This window comes from Oncorhynchus masou, chromosome 32 (genome assembly GCF_036934945.1).
Source record: "Oncorhynchus masou masou isolate Uvic2021 chromosome 32, UVic_Omas_1.1, whole genome shotgun sequence".
Lineage (NCBI taxonomy): Eukaryota > Metazoa > Chordata > Actinopteri > Salmoniformes > Salmonidae > Oncorhynchus > Oncorhynchus masou.
In genome coordinates this window covers 35,126,499-35,152,097 of record NC_088243.1, presented here as the reverse complement: position 1 = coordinate 35,152,097, position 25,599 = coordinate 35,126,499, and the positions used below count along the sequence as shown (strand labels likewise).

Below are 25,599 nucleotides of genomic sequence, written 5' to 3'. Positions count from 1 at the left end.
ATATGTGTGGTACTTTCCCCTCATAGTTAAGTCATTGTTGCCTTTAAGGGTACAGTCATTATGGACAATAATATCCCTTTCAGACATTTTAGTCAATTACAGGAGGAATTAGGGTTTAAGTGCCTTGCTCAAGGGCACATGAACACATTTTTCACCTAGTCTGGTCAGGGATTCAAACCAGCGATCTTTCGGTTACTGGCCCAACGCTTTTAACCCAGATACGGCCTCTACAGGCAGAATTCTTCAGCCTGGCTTAAACCAGGTAGCCCAACACTGGAACACTAACATGTGGGTAGTCTACAGTGAATACACAGACCAAAATCCCACTATTTAACCATGGCTGCTTTTTTTTATACCAGCTTTCTGGAATATCTGAAAGGGGTAGGGGTAAAAAAACAAACGTAGTCAATTAAAACCCACCTAAAGACCAAGTCATGATTCCTGCATTTTCCCAGACCCTGTAACCAAAATACAGGTTTCCTGTCACGATCGTCGTAATGAGCAGACCAAGGGACAGTGTGATTGAAGATCCACATCTTTATTACGGTGAAACTTGAAACAATAAACCAATAACAAAACGTGAAAATAGTGGTGCACAAACACAAAACAATATCCCATAAACACAGGTGGGAAAAATGGCTACCTAAATATGATCCCCAATTAGAGGCAACGATTACCAGCTGCCTCTAATTGGGAACCATACAAAACACCAACATAGAAATATTGAGCTAGAACACCCCCCTTGTCACTCCCTGACCAACGACACCATAGAGAACCTAGGGCTCTCTATGGTCAGGGTGTGACATTTCCGGTCTGTGTGAATGGTTCTTAAAAACAGTGGTAAATAAGGGTCTGTTTGAAAAGGGTTCATGTAAACATTGCCTTATATATTTTTTGCCTCCTACTGTATGTTCATGATGGGGATGATGATGATGATAATGGCTTATCATAATTAGATGCTGATGATTATAATGGATTTATAATGTGGCTTAAACCCATTTGTAGGTCCCTCTGTCTTCCGTACTGTCTCCTGACCCCCTCCTGACCCCTTCCGGGATGAGGCTAAACCTCACTACTCATTATCTTCAGTCCCACTGACAGTAAACAGTCAGAAAGTGGTTATTTTCTATTGGGCTTTGCTGTTAGTTCTGGTTGTCTGGGATGCTGTCCTTCCTGTTATAGAGCAGACACATTTCCCAGAAGTTATAATGCCCAGTGTGTGCCTATTGCCCTCATCTGTTCACCCTCAAGGTTTAATGCACTCTTTCTCCCACCATCTCTCCTTTTTACTCTCCCTCCCTCTCTCTCTCTCTGGAGTTGATTCTCCAGCTTTATAACACACTACCTTTCTCCTAGCTGCAGTATTCTCCCTCTCCTTTGCACATATGAGTCTGTCTGTCTGTCTGTCTGTCTGTCTGTCTGTCTGTCTGTCTGTCTGTCTGTCTGTCTGTCTGTCTGTCTGTCTGTCTGTCTGTCTGTCTGCCTGCCTGCCTGCCTGCCTGCCTGCCTGCCTGTCTGTCTGTCTGTCTGTCTGCCTGCCTGCCTGCCTGCCTGCCTGCCTGCTGTCTGTCTGTCTGTCTGTCTGTCTGTCTGTCTGTCTGTCTGTCTGTCTGTGAGAAGGGAGGTAGAGATTCACATCGTATCATAGTTTCATAATTGCCACCAATGGGAAGTGCATTAGCAACAGCTGGAGACATTAAAGGCAAATGTGCAGGGGTAAAAAAAATGAAGGGTCGCCTTTTTGTGAAGCAGATTGTCTAAGCTCTGTCGACTATACTAGTCATTTCTACGCCGTAGCTGTGGGGATGGGTGAAGTAATGCACATTATCTCCATCAGTCAATGTGCTGCGTTTTTCATCTGATGTTGTCAGCTAAAAGCTGGAGCTGCTTTCATTGTTCATGGCTGGGACTTGAAGTTGTATTTTACTCCTCAGTTACGCACAATTCATCTGCCGTAGGAAAATTACTCTTTTTATTGAAGACGAGATCCTCTGTATTTTAACTGAGTGCGTTTTACACTTCATGGGTAAATGCCTACTTATCATTGCTGATGATCTTCTTAAGACTCATTTTGTTTTTGAATCGTACAACTGTGTGCACCTTGCGTTCAAGCTAAAAGTCATCATAATTGGATAATACCCCCATGATGTCTAGTGTGTCTATCTGTGTGTTATACAGACAGACACTGGGCAATAGTTCGGCCCCTGAGCAAGGCAGTTAACCCACTGTTCCCCGGACGTCGAAGACGTGGAAGTCGATTAAGGCAGCCCCCCCTTCCTGCACCTCTCTGATTCAGAGGGGTGGGGTTAAATGTGGAAGACACATTTCAGTTGAATGCATTCAGTTGTGCAACTGACTAGGTATCCAGCTTTCACTTTCCCAATAACATGAGGTACTGTCTGCCATGAAACACCATTTACTGACACCACTCTGTCAGTATGCACCTTTTACCATCTTCCACGTGACCATTAATACCATTAGTTGCAGTTACGGTGGTCAGTTTGTCCATAAACATGTACTTGTATCACCCTAATGTTTGCTGGACTTTGGTGAACATCACAGGCAAACATTTGATGTCTCCACAAACATACAAATTCAATCAGAATCCATTGACGTTGCACCGTGATCTCAGTCCCACCCGCATCCATTGACTTCCCCCAGCAGTGGACTCAGTAACATTGCTTCTTCTCTGCCCACAGCTCTTACCGGGTGGATAAAATGAACAGTGACGTGCGGAACTACATCACCAATTTTGCTGCAGACTTAAGGTGAGTACAAGCACAGTGTTCTCCCTCTCTTTCTCCTACCCCCCCTCGCTCTCACTCTCTGGTGCTGCCATGTTGCGGTGGTCAGGCTGAAAAGCCAGCTGGCACTGAGCCCCGCTGACAGACTCAATATGGACACCTTGTACAGCAAACACTCACTCCTAGTCAATGGCAAATCAGCCAGGCCAATCTCCTATTTCTCTTGCCATGCCGCCAAGCCATACAGCATCGTAGAACACAACAAAGGCTCTGTCTAACCTACATGGGCTCTTAGCTATATTGACAGCACGGATTTGGTTCATTCTTTAACTGAATGTATCAGTGGTAGCTGGTCTTGACCAGTGACTAATCTCTGTTTTTAATAGTATATTAGTAAGTTTAACTGAGCCTCTGCACCTGAATCCGCTTGTTTCCAAGGCTCATCTCTGGATGTCGTCTCACTCAGGGATAACCTGCCATACAGTGTGTGAATGATTGATATGGTCTATGAACGCTGTATACTGTACATGTATTAGGTCCATCTCTGACAGTTCTTGAGGGAGTGGCAGGATTTTAATCACACTGGCTTTAGTCACACTAAAAAAATACACATTTTTCTTCCTTACACGGTCTAGAAAACTGCTTACTCGTCCCTATCTGACATTAGGTGTACTTATTTTGTGTTCCTATGCTTTCTCCACCTACCTGTTCTCTTTCCATCTCTTCCTGCATCTGTCTCTTTGCACTTAACATGTCATTTCTGGTTGAAAATGCTAGCAGTTCTAGTTCAACCTCTCTCTGACTCTGTGAGTAAAGGCTATGTTGCCCTTCTGGGGAAGCACATTTAATTGACCTGGCTGACTCTCCTGCTCTCTCAGAAATTCTTGCTCTGCTTGCTAACTAGCTCCTAATTAGCATTTACCTAATCTTCAAGCATTGATTGAATGTTTCAGCACAATAGCAAATCGAATTGCAATTTCGGGGACACTGTTGAGCACAGCAATGGTTTAGTGGGGTGAGGAAGATACACCTCTCCTGTGGAATGCAATGGCATAATCAGTCTCAGTCTGGAGTTCAGTTCGCCCAAAGGATGTCTGCCATGAAGTTAATAACACTTCAGTTTATTCCTCCTTTTTAACAACTGTGTCAAATGACTTGTTTATTAGTCAAACTATTAAGCTCATTTCTACGGCACCTTGATGACTATTGTCTTTATTTCTCTCTGTGTTTGTCTCTGTCGCTGTCTCTCTCTCTGTCGTTTCTCTCTCGCGCTCTCTCTCCATTCAGTCAGAACTACCACTTGCATGCCTCAAGAGATATGCACCCCCACCACCCCAGCATGGCCCTGGAGCCCTCCACCAACTACAACTCCCAGCAGCCACCTCTCCCAGCAGCCCAGTTCCGCTCCAGGAACCAGAGCTACATGCGGGCGGTCAGCACTCTCAGCCAGGCCAGCTGTGTTAGCCAGGTCAGCCAGGTGAGTCTCTGGCCTATAACAATGATATGTCCAGGATATTGTCATTGTCTTATGTCAGATATCGCGGTAGCCATCTGCTCTGACTCTGGCTCCAGGATTTCACGTTCTTTCTCTCTTCCTTTATTCAATGCTGTCTTTAACCTCCCTTAGATTCAGGTACTTTGATCTTATACCATGGCATTGTTGAATACTCGTTTCCGATTGGCTAGAAGGGCATTTTAGAATAGACATTAAATCCATTTTAATGTGTACAAGCCAAATGGAGTATGTTATGTCTCTGGTTTATATTCATTTAAGATCTAAATCTCTCTCTTAAAGTCGGGGTGTATTGATTTGTCCCAAGTCTTAAAAGCTCAACCTCTCTCCCCCTAATTCCCTGGGTCTATCTCTGCCTCCACGGAACCTTGCTGAGGTTATTACAAGATAATACATCTTTCAATAGAACAGGATCCTTATCTCTGATTTTAAAGATTGCCAAATAGCAATGGCGAGATAGAATCAGACCATTTCATTTTCCCTAAATTGATATCTTTAAATCGCAAGATGCATATCTGTCTGAGGATAATAAGATTGCCAAATAATGGTTCTGTCGAGGTCAGGACTCACATTCTCTCAGGGGATCCAGAGGGAACTAACACTCATACAGTATGCTATGCCACTACAGAATGTGACCTTGAATTCCTCCAATCCTTTAAAAATGTCATCATAGATCTAGCTTACAGAATGCATAATGTGAGCTACTGCGGCAAAGTGAAGAAACTGAGAACAACAACAACAAGCAAAGAACATTGTCCTGCTGAGCAACTCATAGGCTTGACATTTCACAAAGTAATTACGTATCAAGAAAATGTTCAAATTAAACCCGAATTTGAACAATACAACTTTGTTTACCTCTCTGCAGACGCTATCCTTTTCAAACATTTGCTCTCCTGGCAATTAGTTGACACCCATTTCAAGCAAACACTTTTCTATTAAGTGGAAGAAAAGAGCATAACTCCAAACTTTGTAAACAACCAATTAAGTTTTCCCACCACGGCAAAAACGAAAAAGAAAATTGAAAAATGTGAATTGAACCTTTCTCTCCCTGTTGTTCTCTCCTGCAGGTGAGTGAGACAGATATAAACGGTCAGTTTGAGTCAGTCTGTGAGTCGGTGTTCAGTGAGGTGGAATCCCAGGCTGTGGAGGCTCTGGATCTGCCCGGCTGTTTCCGGACACGGAGCCACAGCTACCTGAGGGCCATCCAGGCTGGCTACTCCCAGGATGATGACTGCATCCCCACCATGACCTCCTCCACTGTCACCTCCACCATCAGGTCCACCACAGGTAAGACCAACAGGGAAGGAGGGGACTGCAGCGCATAGACAGACAGCACACATAAAGTATACAGTAGTGTATGGACAATTGATTAAGATGACAGCTCGTATCCAAAGTGGATGATATGTTTCAATAGCCATGCAAAGTAATCCTTGTACATACATTTAGACAGTTACCACTTGTAAATATCAAAATGTTGTATCAAGTGAGATTGATGAAGTTAAGAGCATGCACATGAGATTTCTGGTGATGCTCTGCCCTTGAAATGCTTTATGAAATGGCTTCATACGTTTGCATGAATCACTTTTACATGTTTCCTGATTGTTGATATAAAAATTGTATTCAAGTACAGTTTATGAGTTGCTTTGAGCCAATCCATCATATTGCATTTTCAATACAGTAATTCATATCTTCATTCATCATTCATATCAGAGAGTAAAGTTATGAACCCTATTGAAATCATTCTGCAGGTACATGAAGTGAACGTTATATCATGAGACCTTTTCAGATTAAGGCAATGATGGATTTTATTCTCCCTTAGGTTTTTCTTTTACTAGATGGATTTGTTCGCCTTGAGCACAATCTGACTCTAAACCTCATTTCATGATAAGCCACAGGTGCTTTGGGTGTGTTCTCAGCTTGACTGACACTCTGGGCAGGGAAAAAGGGCTGAGATGAACAGTCCTTCAACTCCAGAGTCTTCATGACTGAATGGGTTTACCACAGCTTTTCTACCTGTACTTACGAACCACAAAGTGATGGACACACCATGTGCTTTGAGTTTTCTCTCCCACAGATTCGAAAGTTCAGTTCCTACAGATGTGGTGGGTAATAACTGCGCTGGAAAACAAAATTGAGGTCACAAAATGTACATTTTTTTTTAGTGTGAAATAAAATAAACTGTGAGTGTGACACTGAGTGATTAAAAAGCACTTCGGCAAACACTCCCCTAAGGTCACCTGCTTCGCCAGAGGAGAAATAGTAGGCATGCTATTGTTTTCCATTCCTGGATCTGCACAAACACAACAAGAAGATCAACAGTTTTTCAGTTGTACCCATTCTTTCTGCCGTGCAGTACTACCAATGATATATCGGAAGGGTCAGAGAAGGTGTGGCCATCTGGAGAATTGTGCTTGATAGACTTTTTCCAGGTTATTTACACTGCTTTCTCAACAAACAAAAACAGCATCTTAAAATGTGTCATTGCAATTTCATGTAGTCTATGATGTGGGGTGTGTCTGACGTCAGGAGCCTCTGGGTGGTTGGATCTCCCCTATGACTTCAGGTAGATAGGTTATACTGGACGTCATGAAATTCAATAGGGTTCATACTATACTTCCTGATAGAGGCGGGGATGTTCATCTTTGCTTCTTTCCAGTGCACAAAGTTACACCTGTGTCATATGTGGTCAATCTTCCAGAGGTTTTGAATACCATGCATACCGTAGGTTTTAACAGCGTCTTATTCTTTGTCATGTGTTTTTGGGGCTGTCTCTGTGCAGTGAAAAGATGAGAAGCATGCATGATACAGGTTTCATGATTCAGATTGGGAAGGCAGTGTAAACCATAATCAGAAATATGAGTCAAAATGGGACTATGAACATTTAGTTTATGTTCCTGAAGGTTTCCTTGTGTAGCATTGTAGATTCAAGCACATACTGTAATAATGATTTTTAGACACTAAAGATAAGGGCCAATTTCAAGTCTTATTTTGACTCATACATTTCTTAACCTAAAAACTGCATGACTTGATTTCTGTGCTTTGTGGCTCTGATAGCACATTTTCTCCAGCTGCTCACACCTGTGGCCTGATGACATACTACACATATTTACGTTTGTCTTCCAGAGGGAAAATATACACAGGAAGCCACTAGCTTACCTGAGTACCAGGCCAGTGTACATCCAGACGTGGCAGGCACAGGCCCATTGGCCCATGACGATCTAGGCTGCCCTATCAGAAGAGACAGACTGTATCGCCAAGAGAGTTTCGGTGCTACAGCCAAACCCCAGTCTGGGCCCCCTGTTTCACCCAGACTGTTCAGGCCCCCTAAAGCTAGCGTCCAGGCCCCAGAGAGGCCCTCACCCAAAGCAATCCAGGCCAGTATCAAGGAGTCGGCACAATTGGCTGCAACCATCAGCATGCAGTGGAAGGAGGAAGTGTCGGCCATGCGTCGTGAGCTGTCTGATCTCAGGAGGGACCTGTGTACTGAGCTCAGGGCCTTCAATAGTAACTTCAACAGCTTCACGCAGCACTACAACACGTGGTCTCCACAGCCTGGGGCGTCTGGGGGAACAGGGGCTGCTGGGAAACAGACTAAAGTGGCTCAATTGTCAGTAGGGACGCAGGCCAGGAGCAAGGTGCTGGTGAGACAGAGCACGGCGGACGCAGCCGTCAACTGTCCTGAGGAGGGAGAGATGCAGGAGAAGCAGGCCATCGTGAGGCGCCGTCTTCCAAAACAGATCTCAATGGACCCAGCCATTCTAAGGCGCCCGGCATCGCTGTTTGTGGAGGGTTCTATCCCAATCACTCTAGATCCATTACTTGTGGATCCAGTCACCATGATCCAACCAGAATCAGTGCCAGTAAACTCATCAAACACTGTGGTTTGCCCAGAACCACTAGACCAGAACACGAAGAGGCTGTCAAAACTGATATCTCCTGACGGAGTCAGCATGAGCTCCTCAGAAGCACAGTCAGTGGATCCAGCCATTGAGGACCCCCTAGATTCAGAGCAGCTGTACCCAAAGGCTTTGCTCTCTCCAGATCCAGTGCCCACAGACGTAACTAATGTGTACCTTGAAGAAACAGACAAGCTGGACCCAGTTAATCTGAACCCCTCAGATACAGAATCAATTGACTCAGTTAATGTGAAACCCCTAGTCCCAGAACCAAGAATTATGCACCTACCATATCCAGTACCTGTGGTTACTGTGTCCCCACCACAAGAGTCAGACTCCGACTTGTCCGCATCAGATTCAGAATTTGTAGAAGACGATACTGTGCGCCAGCAAAATCCAATGTCTCAAGACCCAGTTGCTGTGTGTCTGCCACACCCTGAACCATTAGACCTAGGCTCTATAGTCTCAACAGAGCCAGAGAGAAAACCACTGTTCCCTACGAATGTGTACTCATCAGAGAACCTTGATCAACACTCAGTTACCATTTGCCCAACCGTCATAGTTAATCCAGAGAGCCCAACTGATTTAGAACCCCTGGATGTGTGTTTGATCCCACCTGATTCAGCATCACAAGACCTAGCCACTCTCTGCTTTCCAGACCTCCCAGATCCAATCCCCTTAGATTTAGACATATTCTCATCGGAAATAGTAGTGCATGCATATCCAGTCACCATCGACTCGTTTGATGAGTTTGATGACTCTCTGGAACCAGAATGGCCACCTTGTCCAGAATCAGAGGACCAGGCCACTGATTGCCCATCTGATCCATTTATGGTCCATTTGGACTTAACCACCTTCAATTCCTCAGATGAATCTGATCTGGACTCAGTCTTCTTGGATCCGCCAGAACCTCTGGAGACCGTTAGTGTGAGTTCATCAGATCTCAGCCCAATTGCCATGTACACACCACCAGACCCAGTTTCTCTGAGCCCCCCCAGTCTGGACCAAACCTCTATATACCAAATGGAATCAGTGTCTGTGGACCCAGCTATGGAGTACCGATTAGATCAAATGCATGAATACCTACCTACTGAGTTCCCTGAAGATCCAGAACCACAGGACCAAGTTACAATACATTCACCTGGTCTGGTCTCCTTCGGACTGGACAGTCTATTCACCCCAGACTCAGTAGACCTGGACTCAGCCACTATGTGCCACCCAGAGCTAGTAATCCTAGGCCTAGATCCACTACTATTATCACAAGACCCAGCTGGCATTAGCTTGTCCCCATTTGAGATGGCACCCATGGAGCCAGAGGATGCCACAGGGGAAGCTACAGATACCTCTGGCATGGATGTCTTTGAGGACCCTGGAGATCCAGAGGGGGAGACAGCTCCTGACAACCCAGGGAAGTCTCACTGTGACCAGGCCTTTCTGTGGGACAGGTGGCAGCAGAAGGCTCCCCAGTGGGAACCCCGGTCCATGAAGAGGAGTTCTAGTGTGGAGCTATGGAGTGGGAGATATGAGTACAACAGTGCTGAGATAACATACATGTCTCTGACACTCTGAACAGTAAGAAGAATGTAGCGGTGAATGTATCGGTAGCAGATTACAGCATGGGAACATTTAGTATTGATGTCCAAAGGCGGTGTATTTTCTGGGAATCATGGCCACGTAAAGCTCTGTATGAGTGTTTCCTATTGCATAGGATAACCCCCTGCCCATTAACGTGGTTTGACATGAACTGACTACATTAGTGGCAGCAACCACATAGTTGAATGGAATGCACCATAAGAATGTGATGAACACTCAAAGAAGGTGAATGTACATCAGACTTCGATTGCACTTGGCTTGAACTGATGGACCAAAGCATTCTGAACTGCTGTAAGCATTAGTGAACATTGACGTGAACTGTTCCTACGGTTCTTTAAGAGGACTAGTAATGAATGTATCATTTTTAATCGATGAGTCTGTCGTCTCTCACAAAGGGCATTTACCACATGTTTTACCAAAGACTCTGTGAAGCTCTGTGGTAGACTAAATAGACTGCCCTTTGCTTATGGTTCTTGACAATCTTTGCTCTGACTGTGGATACATTGTTTTTCTGTGGATATATTGTTTTTCCATGACATATCTTGAGTTTTCTGTTCAATGTCACTCCAGAATGGAGCAAAGTAAATCTGGGAAGTTATCATATAACCATACATCCCAAAGACTGGCTGTTGGATCATATGAGCGATTGGATTTACTCTATAGGAACAAACGGGAACCTCGGGAATTGACATTGTTCATAAAATCTGATTATGGAACAGAAGTACTCAGTAGCTGTTTGGACTGTTGGGAATACTCTCTCTATATGTTTTGTACACATGCAGAAACACACCACAGATACATATGCACACACACTTTAAAGACTATTCGAATCCACAAATCACATTACATTCAAAAAGGATTCAAACATTTCAACGGTTTTCTGTATGCATGGACACTTAAAGATACAGAAAGCACCTTGTTCCCCAACAGAGAGGCTGCCCATAACAGCTGAAACAGAGCAGTACCAAGCCAATTGCTTTTCTTTAGTCTTTGGCAGACCTGCAATCTGGAGGCCACAAACTGTAAGCCTATGTACGTGGCCAAGACAGCCAACTATCAGTGCTACTAGCTTGCACCTATATCCAAGGCTGTCCAAGCTGGATACGAGGGGCTGGTATTTAAAGTTTTAAGAAGCGTGTCACCAAAGGCTTGCTCCATGTGAGCACCTCCATCTGGCCTCCCCTAAAACAACAATATCTGGGGTATTTGGTACACAGGAAAATGCATTATCATCAACATCAAACTAACTTACACAAGAATGTTTAAGGATGTGTGCCGTTGGGGAGACTACCGGTCTCGCCTCACTGGCTGTCAGGTGGACAAGGCGGCCATGTCTAGCAATGTACAGGTCCTTGTATGAACAGCAACCATTCGAAAACATGGGTAACAGACTCCCTTGCATTTGACTAGAATACAAAAGAGGTCATGGTTTACAGGGTACCAGAGTGCTAGCACACACACACACACACACACACACACACCGTTACTATGCCTATTCCTTGCTTTTGTCAGTCTTGTCCAACACCTACACTGTATACATCAACAGCTATTTGAAAGAAGCTTCAAAGACATCTGTTGGGATGTTTCCCTTTCAATGTCAACTCCATCCATCCCCAGGTAGCAATGGCATGGAGGTCCTGTCTGTCTGTCTGCCACAGGGGAGTGATGTTGCCGTGTCTCTACTGTCACTGATCATCCTCATGCTCAGGAACCAAAGACTGAGAATGTCATTCTAACAGCTGCTACTCAAGTCTATCCAACTGTTAATGTTCATCCTTTTGTATACAACAAAATATGTAAATCACCAGATTATTTCTAAGACTTACTGGTGAGATTATTGACCCGAGATAGTGACGATGTTAAACTGCATGGTTATGATGATTCTGAAGACGTGTTATTTTGACACCTACTGGACTGCGTTTGGTGCTGGGTCATATATTTTTGTGCCCAGTGTTGGGAACAGATCCCAGAGACTATTGAAAATACAGAATGACAGCTCTGATACCAGCAAGGCACCAGCCAGAGGAAACAAGAGACTTCTGTTCTATCCTTATTAAGGAGCTGTGTATGAAATAGCCCATTAAATCATGGGCCCTAACAAAGTACACTGGGAGAAGAAAAGATTAGATTAGAAATGTATTTGATTAGAAATGTATTTGATTACAAATGTATTTGAGTCTAAGAAGTGATACTCTGTCCTATTGTTTTGAGCAGAAACTGTGCTAAATTCCTTATTTTCATGCGCTGCCGTTTAGAAAAGTTAGATCAATTGGCTGAATCGGACAAGGTTTTCACAGGAGAGAAGTTAATTAGGTTTTATTGTCACATTCATTTACTTCCTTTCCACTGCATAATACATCAGACTTCCTCTCGCTGTTGCTGCGTTGTTGGATGTTTCATTAGATACAGTGTCATCTAGAAGCAGGCCAAGACGTTATGACATACCAATTGTATGGTGTTCATATTAGGACAGCAACATTTGAAGCAACATGAACACACCTCTGACTCACTGATTTAATGAGAGTGTCGGTGAAGAGAACTTCACCTCACAGCGTGTGATCAGCTTAGAATGTTCTTAGTTGTTTTGGATGGGCTATTTTACCCAACATTGATAACTGGAAGTTAAAATCCTCTCCTTTAGTAGTTATTATAATTACGATCACCTACTGCTTACTGTCAAGTGAGGAACATGAAGAGATTCTTCTTCTTCCTCCCTCATTGCCTACTATGGCGTTCCGTTCGTTGCTTAGCAATCCCCAAAGTGCTCATCAACATGGCAGTGCATGAAGTTCTTTTTCTAAGCCCTCCCAGGAAGGTGAGCCATGCTTGCCAATATCCATACCTTTAACTGCCCATCCATCATTCATTCTTTTCTGTTTAGCCATGCTAAACGCTCAGTTTTCTTACAAGAATGCTAATGCCGTCTAACAGCCAGCCAATGATCTCAGCTGCTTTAGCTTGAGAGTGATGCGTAAATGTCTCAGCGTGATTGCTGGGATTTGCTTCCTCTTTGTACGTCTTCTCATAGCCTCTTACTGACCCTATTACAGTTTCCAGGGTCAACTAGGGTCATATCTTGTATAAGAACATATCTTTAATTTCACATTTAAATCATTTGAAATGTACAGTGTACTGTACATCTGATAGCTAGTTAAAAACAATCATCAAGGAACCCAAACTTTAGACAGCTAATTATTAGCCGAAAGCCTTATCTTCTGAGTTCATATTTCTATGGATAGATGGCCACAAATGTCACCATTCTTTTCACTGTGTGAATATACAGGTAACTTCCAAAATAAAGGAAACACTTGAGTAAATGAGGGATGCAAAGGGATATTGAAAGCAGGTGCTTCCACACAGGTGTGGTTCCTAAATGAATTAAGCAATTAACATCCCAACATGCTTTGTGTGTGTGTGTGTGTGTGTGTGTGTGTGTGTGTGTGTGTGTGTGTGTGTGTGTGTGTGTGTGTGTGTGTGTGTGTGTGTGTGTGTGTGTGTGTGTGTGTGTGTGTGTGTGTGTCTCAGATCTAAACCCAATTGAACACTTATGGAGATCTGGAGCGGCACCTGAGACAGCGTTTTCCACCACCATCAACATAACACCAAATTATGTAATTTCTTGTGGAAGAATGGTGTTGCATCCCTCCAATCGAGTTCCAAACACTTGTATAATCTATGCCAAGGTGCACTGAAGCTGTTCTGGCAGCTTGTGGTGGCCCAACACCCTATTAAGACACTTTGTGTTGGTGTTTCCTTTATTTTTGTCAATTACCTGTATTTTACTGTTGAAGGAAAAAGTATTCTGCTGCTTCCTCACAATCCAATCATGGTGTTTGAATTGATTTTATCCTTGATTTATCTGCAACTTACAGTATGTAGCTGTTTTTCTGTATAGTGTACTGTGATTGGTGCATGTTCTGGGCACCAGGCAGGATGTTGAATGTGATTGGCTGGCTTGTTTCAGGGATCCAGTTCCGCCTTCCCTCTACCTGCACCATTGACCGGACGACCCACGAAACCCCAGGTAAACCTCCTGTCTGAGCCAATAGCTGGTGATGAATAATATTTTTTGAACCAGCGTCATTATTATTTATTCATGAAATACAGTTCAAATGCTGTGAAAGAGCAGTCCCACCGGGCTTATCAAATCCATCAAGACAACACACAGCAACACCACCACATTGTTTTACTGCTGAGACCCAGCGACTATCTCTGTGTTCCTGTTTGGTCACTCCTGGCTGTTTTATCCTTGAGCATCTCTCTACCTTATTGATTCATCAGGCACAAGCCTTGATCTCAAAGGTAGATTGAAAAACGACAGTGGAATGTAAAATGATCCCGCACCCACTCCTCTTCTACGCCGTTATCATCTCCCCCTCCTGAAACGGGCTGAGGGAGTGAGAGAAGTCGTGAGTGCTCTATCGATGACGCTATCGATGACGCTATCGATGACGAACGCTTTCCGGACATTGGCCCACATAACTGATGGTCTGTCAGTTATGAGCCCCCTTGCCTCCCTCCCTCTGCCCCTCCCTTCAACCAGACACCCCTCACTCTCTACCCAGGTCCAGCCAGGACTGCAGCAACCCACCTCACACACACACACACACACACACACACACACACACACACACACTTCTCCTCTGTACAGGCCAAGGTTTCTATGTTTATTTCCTTGGCCCTTACTGAACCATATGGCGGGCAGAGCACTTTGTCAAGTCATTTTGTTTTAAAGGCTGGGGTTCAGGCAAGGATATTTACATCAGCCACCGTGGCAGATGGTGTGCTGTCAGCTATGGAGTGACAGAGAGGAAGTCACTGGTGTATGGCACACTTCTCTCTCCTCTCTTGTCCTGTCCTGTCCTGTCTCTCTCACAGCTCTCTCTCTCTGCTCTCCGTGCTCTCTCTCTCTCTCTCTCTCTCTGCTCTCCGTGCTCTCTCTCTCTCTGCCTCTCTTTTTCTCTCTCTCTCTCTCGCTCTCTCTCTCTCTCTCTCTCTCTCTGCTCTCTCTCTCTCTCTCTCTCTGCTCTCTCTCTCTAGGCACTCACTTCGTGCTCTCTTTCTGCTCTCTCTCTCTCTCTCTCTCTAGGCACTCACTTCGTGCTCTCTCTCTGCTCTCTCTCTCTAGGCACTCACTTCGTGCTCTCTCTCTCCCCCTCCCTTCTCTCTGAAGTAGTTTTAGTTAGTGTCTGAGGTAGTTCTCATCTTAGTTTTTGTTTTTTTTTTTTGGGCTGGTAAACTCTTGACAGTGATGATAATAGAGTTCTCCATCCATCCACTTCCCAGATTATTTACATATCCTTAAAAGCCTGTGAAATAACGCACTGTTTTCTGAGAGTGATCAATTTAATCTGGAAGAAATGCTCTTAATGACACGTCCCTCGCTCTCTCTACTATTAGCATACAATTCAGACCTGATAAATTGCGATTCCCTAACGGAGACTGAGCACTTGAATCACACTCATTGTGTCTCAAATTAATTAAACTGGATGTGTGTGTGTGTGTGTGTGTGTGTGTGTGTGTGTGTGTGTGTGTGTGTGTGTGTGTGTGTGTGTGTGTGTGTGTGTGTGTGTGTGTGTGTGTGTGTGTGTGTGTGTGTGTGTGTGTGTGTGTGTGTGTGTGTGTGTGTGTGTGTGTGTGTGTGTGTGTGTGTGTGTGTGTGTGTGTGTGTTTGGGGTGTTTAAGCACAAAACGGTTCAGCATGATGAATTTGTAATGCTAAAGTTTTCCATAAGAAATTCTTTTGAGTTTTAAGAAAATATTTAAGGAAAAAACAGTTACTATTGTTCTATTCAGAAAGCACAGTATACCACTTAACTCAGCAGCGTTCTTGTCAGCACAATGTTCTTGTTTAGTGTGAAGAAAATGTGTCCATGTTGTTGTCATGGAGATGAAGAGCAGGTTCTCTCTCTGGTTAGTTATTGTGTGATTTAAAGATAAAGTAAACCACCTGTCTGCCTGGTATGGTTGCCATTGTAGTTATGACCTTCAGGTCCTAAGATACTTCTTTCCTTTTACAAGCCGCTCCCAGGCTTTTCTGCATTTCAATATTCATTTGAAATCATTTGTTCTTGTTGAATTATTATTATTATTTTTTGTATTTGTGTACATGCCTTAAACTGTGCCTGGACGTGAATGGACAGCCTAAATGCTAAGTAACACTGCCAAGACAAGAGTTATGAGTCCCCATTGCATGACTTGCTTAGTAATAATGTGTTTATTTTGGTCCTTCTGCTGAATCATCTCTCTCTTTCTTGCTTTCTTTCACTCTCTTCCTCACCCTCTCTTTCTATCTCTCTTGTTCTCTCGCTTTCCCTCCATGTCTATCTCTTTTTTTATCTGTTCTTTTGTTACACTCTCTCTCTACTGACTCATCTTGGTGACCTCTTTGAGATAATTTTGTGAATGGGAAACTAAGTGCTTACCTACTGTATAATTCATGGTGTTCCTCATTCCCTCTCTGAGAGTTCTGATGAGCCAAGACCACTCTGGGCTTTGATCATTAGATGTTCTTTAAATGGACAACCTGTTTGTATTGGGCTGCTCCTACAAAGCTCTCTTTTAAAGAAGAGGACACATCAAACCCAAAGTAATTTATTAGTCCAGCAGTCCATCTCTGTGGATGTAAAACCATATTCTCTTAGAATCCGTTGCTCATCAAGTACATGTAAGGAGAAGGGCTGTCAACCCTCCACAGTGAATAGCACTCAGTGGCCTTTCCCCTCTCTGATCGTCAACAGCAAACGCCTACAGTACCTCACCTACTTCAACTACCACATATACATATACAGTTGAAGTCGGAAGTTTACATACACCTTAGCCAAATACATTTAAACTCAGTTTATCACAATTCCTGACATTTAATCCACATAAAAAATCCCTGTTTTAGGTCAGTTAGGATCACCACTTTATTTTAAGAATGTGAAATGTCAGAATAATAGTAGAGAGAATGATTTATTTAAGCTTTTATTGCTTTCATCACATTCCCAGTGGGTCAGAAGTTTACATACACTCAATTAGTATTTGGTAGCATTGCCTTTAAATTGTTTAGCTTGGGTCAAACGTTTTGGGTAGCCTTCCACAAGCTTCCCACAATAAGTTGGGTGAATTATGGCCCATTCCTCCTGACAGAGCTGGTTTAACTGAGTCAGGTTTGTAGGCCTCCTTGCTCGCACATGCTTTTTCAGTTCTGCCCACACATTTTTCAAAAGGATTGAGGTCAGGACTTTGTGATGGCCACTCCAATACCTTGACTTTGTTGTCCTTAAGCCATTTTGCCACAACTTTGGAAGTATGCTTGGGGTCATTGTCCATTTGGAAGACCCATTTGCGACCAAGCTTTAACTTCCTGACTGATGTCTTGGGATGTTGCTTCAATATGCCCACATACTTTTCCATCCTCATGATGCCATCTATTTTGTGACATGCACCAGTCCCTCCTGCAGCAAAGAACCCCCACAACATGATGCTGCCACCACCGTACTTCATGGTGCACCAGTCATCCAAACATAACGATGGTCATTATGGCCAAACAGTTCTATTTTTGTTTCATCTGACCAGAGGACATTTCTCCAAAAAGTACGATCTTTGTCCTCATGTGCAGTTGCATACCATAATCTGGCTTTTTTATGTCAGTTTTGGAGCAGTGGCTTCTTCCTTGCTGAGCAGCCTTTCAGGTTATGTCGATATAGGACTCGTTTGACTGTGGATGTAGAGACTTTTGTTTCTTCCAGAATCTTCACAAGGTCCTTTGCTGTTGTTCTGGGATTGACTTGCACTGTTCGCACCAAAGTATGTTCATCTCTAGGAGACAGAACGCGTCTCCTTCCTGAACGGTATGACGGCTGTGTGGTCTCATGGTGTTTATACTTGCGTACTATTGTTTGTACAGATGAATGTGGTATCTTCAGGCATTTGGAAATTGCTCCTAAGGATGAACCAGACTTGTGGAGGTCCACATTTGTTTTTCTGAAGTCTTGGCTGATTTCTTTTGATTTTCCCATGATGTCAAGCAAAGAGGCAATGAGTTTGAAGGTAGGCCTTGAAATACATTCACAGGTACACCTCCAATTGACTCAAATGATGTCACTTAGCCTATCAGAAGCTTCTAAAGCCATGATATACTTTTCTGGAATTTTCCAAGCTGTTTAAAGGCACAGTCAACTTAGTCTATGTAAACTTCTGACCCACTGGAATTGTGATACAGTGAATTATAAGATAAATAATCTGTCTGTAAACAGTTGTTGGAAAAATGGTTTGTGTCATGCACAAAGTAGATGTCCTAACTGACTTGCCAAAACTATAGTTTGATAACAAGAAATTTGTGGAGTGGTTGAAAAGCGAGTTTTAATGATTCCAACCTAAGTGTATGTACGCTTCTGACTTCAACTCTGCATTCCTTTTAACTTTGACCTCTTATCTTTCAGCGGTCACGTACACGAACAACTACAAGAAGACGACCCCTCCGCCGGTCCCACCCCGCTCCACCTCAGGCTCCAAGCCCCTCATCTCCGTCACTGCCCAGAGCAGTGCAGAGTCCACCCAGGACACGTACCATGAGGGCAGGCACCCTCGAGGGTGGGGGGATGGGCTGGGCCTGAGCCTGGGCAGGGCCCTGTATAACTCCACAGACAGCCTGGACAGTGCCAAGGCCGTGACCATAGCCATGGAGGCAGCTGGGCTGAGGTCTGGGAAGAGGCACCCGTCCACAGACCGTCACAGTCACAGCTCAGTGATGACCTGTGATAAAGCCATCCTGGTGTCCAAGGCTGAGGAGTACCTCAAAACACCACGCTCCTCCATAGGGATACAGGTGAGGGACACACACACACACACACACACACACACACACAGGCCTACACATTGTGCATACACACACCCACACATTCATAAGGTCACACACTCACACATCCCATTCTCCTCTTGATCTAAAAATGGCACCAATGAGTCATCTTACTGCAATCCATTCATTTGTTTTCAACTTGCTTTACTGAATGAGTCTCTCTCGCCCTCTCTCACTCTATTGTGACCCTGAGAATAAGGGGCTTGATCACACACGCAGTCTGCGGACGTCAGATGTGTCCATGCCCCTGAATAAAACAGACAGACCGGTAGACAGGCATCCCTTCAGACTGCACACAGCCTTTCATCAATAGGGAATATTAGAGTTGTTCTGCTTGTTTGTGGAGACAGGTGAGTCTCAGTCACCCAGAGATGATCAGGCAGCCTATCCTAGGGGATGAATGATGATGATTTTAAGTGGCTGAGCTAAACGTCGTTACGCTCATCGTGGTGGGCCTGAATTATATTGGTTTTCAAATTGGCTCCAGTGATGTGTGTAAAATACAGAAGCATTTTGATTAGAGATGGCTGGCAGTGTGAAGGTCCACGGTTATTGAAACCACCAGAAGGGCTGCATGGAATGCAAAAAAATGCATCAAAACTTCCTACAAAGTGTATCTTTAAACTGTGCCACTAGTATTTGGCCGGTGTAGTAAGATCAATCTAAATTCACCTGCATCATCACAAACCTCCTGGAGATATACAGTACAGTATAATTAACCTCTGGAAGTGTAGCCTATAGCCTATAATTTGACCTTTCACCCCTTACTTCTGGCAGGACCTCAATTTTAATCCTTAGCCTTTGACCCTTTCTGCACTTTGAGTTTTGACCCCGCTGTGTTTGAGTTTTGGCCCCTCATCTTCTGGGGGCCATTAAAGTGTACGGTGTCCGTATTGGGACAGTGTAAGAATGGATCCTGTAGCAGGACCTTACTCTCACGACCAACCTACCTTCATCTCAGTGAGACTAAACCATGTCTGAGTAAAATGCTGATGCCTACAGTTTCCAAAGTTTTCACATCTGTGCTGTGTGTGTAGTATATGTGTGTATAGCGTAGTGTGTGTGTGTGTGTGCAACATGATGTGTGGGTGTTCACCAAACCAGTTTTTTTCTGTCTCTGCCAGCACACTTTGAACATTGCCCAGGCTCTCCAAAATATCTCCTCTCCTCATCCATCATAGAGCAGCAGTCTCTCTGAAATGGACTTTGCTTTGTGCCAGAAAGTAACAGAGGTCACCTCAACCAGCAGCAACTCACCGCTGACTTTCTTTCTGGGAAAGACGGGGGGGGGGGGGGTCAGAGCACTGTCACCCGTTGTGCTGTTTGTACCAGGCTACTCTGCAGTGTAACATAATTTACATTTTACCTCAGATGAAAGGGAGCTAGAAGACTAACTACTTCTTTGCTCAAACCACTAAAGGGTGGGCTGTATCAGCTGATCATCGCTAGTGTAGGCTAGATGAATGAGCTAGTTAACGAGGCTATGCTGTCACAACTAACTGACTAGTCTTTACTTGATTTGAATTTGTTCTGCTATTGACAGCAAACTGCTGTTGCTTTCTTCCCTGTCCCTGTACGTGAGACGACACATGATAGCAATTGCAAAGCACACCTACACGCGGTATTCATTTCAAACTCACTGCCCGGCGGATGTGCATGTGACGAGGAAGAATGCAGCAAGGCACTGCCACGCTCGTGGTGGCAGAAGGCCAGTGGAGGGGACATTTTTTCAAGATAAATGACTTCATGAGAAAGGATGTAGTTTGATAGGCAATTTGTTGCATTTATAGTTGCAAGAAAGAAAATAGACAAAACATTTAATAAAAAGTATTTAGTAAAAGAAAACAACTTTTTTCATAGGAGGGCAAAAGGGCTCTATCAATGCACATGGCTACTAGACATGAACACACACTCCTCCATTCGTTTCAAACCACTTAAAGCTAAAGAGTTATTAATGTGAGTGTGGAGCTTTTAAGGCTTAAGGCTCTCAGACAGACAGCCGTTCCAAGCTGGCTCTAGTCAGGATTCTGCCTGCGTCGGCTGGAACACTCTGTCAGGGTCAGGCCATTAACTCAGAACTGGGGGAAGGTGTGATCTCTCAGAGGGAAGGAGGATTCAAATGTGGATGAATTGATTTTCAAATTACCCTGCTAATCATATAGTAAATTGTAAAATTAGAAGTCTGCTGTTCTCACACTTGTGTTACTCATCAGAGACACAGCCTGGGAGTGGGCTGCTCAAGGACTAATTCTAGCTACCACACACACCTGCCTCCCAAATATTACTAGTCCATGTAGACTGTAGGTTATATGTAACTTCAGGATAAAACCTTTATTGACAATACTTCTAATAAAGGGCCAGCCATACAGGATGCAATGGTTTTTGTTTGAAATACAGTCGGGTCCATAATTATTGGCAGCTTTGATAAAATGATTTTAAAAAGACTATAAAATGAATAATACAAACACATTTCATGATCCAAAAAATGTGAGGAATTCTATTATTTTATACTAATGCAATTGCTCAATTGGGGTTATTGTCTTGCTGGAAGATCCACTTGCGGCCAAGTGTCAGCCTCCTGGCTAGGGTAACCAGGTGTTTGGCTAAAATGTCACGGTACTTAGTAAAGTTTATGATGCCTTTGACCTTAACAAGGGCCCCAGGACCAGTGGGAGCAAAATAGTCCCATATCATCAGAGATGCCCCACCATATTTTTGTAATGCAGTCTTTTTTGCTCATCTTTATTAAGGGTTCCAATCATATGGAGAGAGTGAGGTTCAGTTAGAGGATCCGTGCACTCTCAGGACAAACAGGGATCAGTCTCTATCATCCCTGGCCAGCACCATGCACCAATGAACACTAACCAAAATCTGTGTGTCTGTGTCATACACCAAACCTCTAGTGATCACACCTCGGTAACTCCCTAATCAGGTTTTGTAATAGGTTTCTTTTTTTTTTAAACTACCACCACTGTGTATCTCCACCACGGCAGCTTGTTGTTGGTATAAATCACTGTGCTGAGGGTGTAGACAAACTGGTTGTGTTCGGTTGGGTTCTCTGCCTCCATAAATCACACTGCAGTTATGTTCTGACAGGCCGCTTAGAGTTGAGGAGGTGCAGCACCGGCCCCAAACCAATAACCCCACGGACACCTGGGAGTGGTAATAATGAGAATACTGTTGCTGTGTTATTATGCTGCATTAGGTGGAAGCAGCCACCGACTCGGAGTCAGAAAGTAAAGGGTCGAAGGAATACCATTCTGTGGGGATCCAGGTGGAAGCTGACAGACGGTAAAATTACTTTTTTAATAGGTTCCTTTTCCCATTTCTGGATTTGTGCTAATCTTTAACAATGTGTTGTTATTAAAGTCACCAGCCTTTCCTCTTTCTCTACCTGGGTGTGTTTGTTTACAATATCCCTTGATGGTCTAAATATTTGCTTTCCCTAATCTGTGTCTTAGAGGGCAGGGCAGGTTGAAGCGCTCCAACAGTGTAACAGCCTCTGTGCAGGCTGACATGGAGATGGAGGGGTTTCCCACCATGGAGGACAAGGGCCTACAGTTTGGAGGGGGCTTCCTAGGGGGGCACTCTGAGCCCAGCACGCCCACCCAGTATGGGGTGCGCACCGTCCGCACCCAGGGCCTCTTCAGCTACCGGGAGGACTACCGGACCCCTACGGAGCCCCCTTGCCCCCAGCAGACCTCCAACGAGACCACCTGGCAGCTAGAGCCCCCCTCCCCCAGGGAGCCAGCAGAGTCGTCGGGCGAGTCGGGCCGGACGTCCCCCGCCTTGCGGAGGGATGGAAGCTGGTTCATGCAGCTGCTCCACGCAGAGACCAAGAGGATGGAGGGGTGGTGTAAAGAGATGGAGACAGAGGCGGAGGAGAACGACCTCTCTGAGGACAGTGAGTGGGATAGGAGTCAGAATGTACAGTCAATTAAGCAGACATTTTTCTCCCATAGAGACTCGCAAGACTTTCCTATGACAGATGATCAGTTGAATGTCTGTCTTTCAGTCCTAGGTAAAATCAGGAGTGCGGTGGGCAGTGCTCAGCTCCTTATGTCTCAGAAATTCCAGCAGTTTTACTGGTTGTGTCAGCAGAACCTGGTGAGTAACAAGTCACTGTGTGTGTGTCTGTGTACATACGGTATGTGAGCGTGTTTGTGAGTGTGTGTTTAAAAAAAAAACTTGCGCTACTCTGTGAAAGGAAAGGACACAGTTATATCGGCTGCATTCCTGTATCCACCAGCACGGTTCTCTTGTCTCTTACATAGAATGGCTTAGGCCAACAGGTCAGAAGCTTTTAAATGCACCATTGAGTGTGAAAAAAAAAAATACTTTTTTTTTGTGTTTCTATCTGAGATGTGAACGTCTTGAGGAGAACAATGAGAGACTGTGAATGTACGCGTTCCCAATGATGCACTCACAGCTCTGACTAGAATACTGAGACGCCCGCCTTTTACAATAAGAACTATTGCCACAGTCCATTCTCTTCATTCTATCAAAAAACCACTCGGAAGGGCTGGAATATATGGACGATACATTCCTTGCCTCTAATCTTACCCCTCTTTATTGATATCAGCCAAATATCCAATATTTCAGATTAAGCCTGTCTTTGCTTGTGAAAAAAATGTGTTGCTATTTTTTGCCATATACAGCGGAAATTGCTGCATTCAGTAAAGGCTGAAAAGTGCACAGGGATTAGTTTGAACTAGTCTTTTATATAGAGTTTTCCTGCTTCTATTTCCCTCACTGTAGGGGAGAGGAGAGCAGTTATTAAAGCTTACCCAAACTGCTGCATCTCTCCATATGACAAAGACAGTTTACAAATAATACTGCATACACTTTCAGAACATGGATTTGAGTCCGTTTGAAGAAGTGCCGTCCGCAAATAAGAGGCTTAAGGAGATGTCTAATTGCGCTTTATCGAGCCCCCCCCGTTTTCCCTCCTGGATAACATAAGCTGGAGTTGAACAAGCTTTCAAAGACAGACGCAGAGTATAGCAGCAGGTTTTATTGTGGGAGGAGCTACAGGATTAAGTCATACTGACACAGGCAAGGCTTATATTTCCCAGAATCCTTTAATGTGTCAGCCTCATTCACTTGCCCAGTATAAATTGATGCTTTTGTATTTGTTTGCTTATGCTGGATTGTGTGCAGACTTCTTTTTGAACCCCCAGCAATATTGATGAGATGAGCCCAGCGCTGGCTTCCCGCTACTTCTCCTTTGGGTCTCTGTGTATCTCCCCTGTGAAGTTTCAGACCGAGACGGTGAATGAGGTAGATCAGTGATGGGGTGAGATCTCAGCCTGTCACAGCCTCTCCACACTGCTATGAGTCACCCATCAGGCCTGATCTTGTGCTGTGCATTCAGAATAGTGCCTCAGTGCCTCTACACCCCCCCACACACAACTCGTCTACCTCTACTCCCAGGCCCCGCCCCGCCACTCTATACTATAGTGGATAACTGGATAAACTTACCCCAGGCTAACTGTAATCTAATTATAGTCTCACAACTTATTGAATTACCCTTTAGCAGGTACTTACTGTATGTACTGTAGTATAAATGTATACTACAGCTTTAGGACTTATATAACTACCAAAGATTTAACTGGTATGTATCTACATATACTGTAGGTCTTAGCATCACTTTCTAGTGGCAGTGACCTAAACTATTGCGTTTAGAACTTGTGCAATTACCTTTTACCAATGTACAGCAACTGTATTTCTTAACACTGAGTAAGTACTGCTTACCATTTTTACTTTCTGAGACCTTCCACTATTCATTGTAATTCAGAGTGAACCTGGCCTTTACTTCAGAGCCTATATATTCACATCTACATCCAGAATGCAGCAGTCTGAAATGCCACCAGACAGTCGGCTGGGATATTGTTGTGCCCTCCAGCCATTCAATATATGAAGCACATAAAGTCACTGAATTAATGGGGGGAGATGGTGACCCGCGACCAATGGGATGCTATGGATCTTATTTCTCAACTCTTAACATCATTACAGAGTTGGAGGTATTGGTTTAGGCTATAGTCTCGCTAATATTGTCTGTGAGGTCAATAGTGTGACTGATTGTGACTCTAGCTGATGTGATGTGATGAATAAGACTTACTGGCAGTGAAAGAAATGTGAGCCCTCTTCATTTCTTCCCATCCTCAGGGGGATTAGAAGGGATTTCTACTTACTGATCACATTTTGTTATGGCTCATTTCAATGGATTGTCCTCCAAGTCCTATAGTCTAACCATGAGATGACAATGGGAATAAGATGCTTGTCTTTTCTGAACTTTGACCTTCTTGCTCCCATGACTTTGCTGGAAACAATTGTTTTATTTTTAGAAAAATATACCATAAATCATTGAGGTTTTCCTCTGTTTGAGGTCTGATAAGGACATCTAGTGGGCTTTGGTAGAAGTGCAACAAATAACTCCTGACGCACACTGGGATTTGAGTATTTGTAATTCAGGCACTGATGTGGTCCTTTATAACCCCTTGCAGGACCCCAGTGCCATGCCCCGCCCCACCTCTCAGGACCTGGCTGGATTCTGGGACCTCCTGCAGCTGTCCATCGATGACGTAACCGCCAAGTTTGACGAGCTGCAGCAGATAAAGAACAACGACTGGAGGCCCGTGGAGAAGAGCCCAGAGAAAAGGGTGGGTAGCGCTCAGGTATACAGAATGCAATGTATTATTTATCTGTTGTCTATGGTGGGTAGTCTCAGTCACAGGGGAGACAGACATAGAAATAGGATCCTTATATTTCTATGGTCACAGATCCAGCTACATTATTAAACCCAGATATGAGATTACTTAGAGCCACGTTGTAGTGGTGTAGAGTGGAGCTGCTCTGTACGCGAGGACAAATGCTTAGTGAAGCATCACTGGATGTCATTGACATTGTGTTTAACTATGCCGATGTATTTCCAGCCACTCAAATGGCTGATATGTCAACTACTGCCTATACAAGTTGAATTCTAGAATAGATTTCGATACGGACAGGATT

General features: G+C 44.1%; 1 protein-coding gene across 1 annotated transcript in view; it reads left to right on the top strand.

Annotated features, from left to right (window-relative positions):
• Positions 1–25,599, top strand: part of LOC135526011 (disks large-associated protein 2-like) — a 56,842-nt gene that overhangs the window by 24,971 nt on the left and 6,272 nt on the right. Inside the window, exons 4-10 of the mRNA XM_064954029.1 lie at positions 4,032–4,212; positions 5,325–5,544; positions 18,173–18,558; positions 21,794–21,879; positions 22,050–22,492; positions 22,604–22,695; positions 25,095–25,250. Of these exons, the coding sequence (XP_064810101.1) occupies positions 4,032–4,212; positions 5,325–5,544; positions 18,173–18,558; positions 21,794–21,879; positions 22,050–22,492; positions 22,604–22,695; positions 25,095–25,250 (1,564 nt within the window). The remainder of the gene's footprint in view (positions 1–4,031; positions 4,213–5,324; positions 5,545–18,172; positions 18,559–21,793; positions 21,880–22,049; positions 22,493–22,603; positions 22,696–25,094; positions 25,251–25,599) is intronic.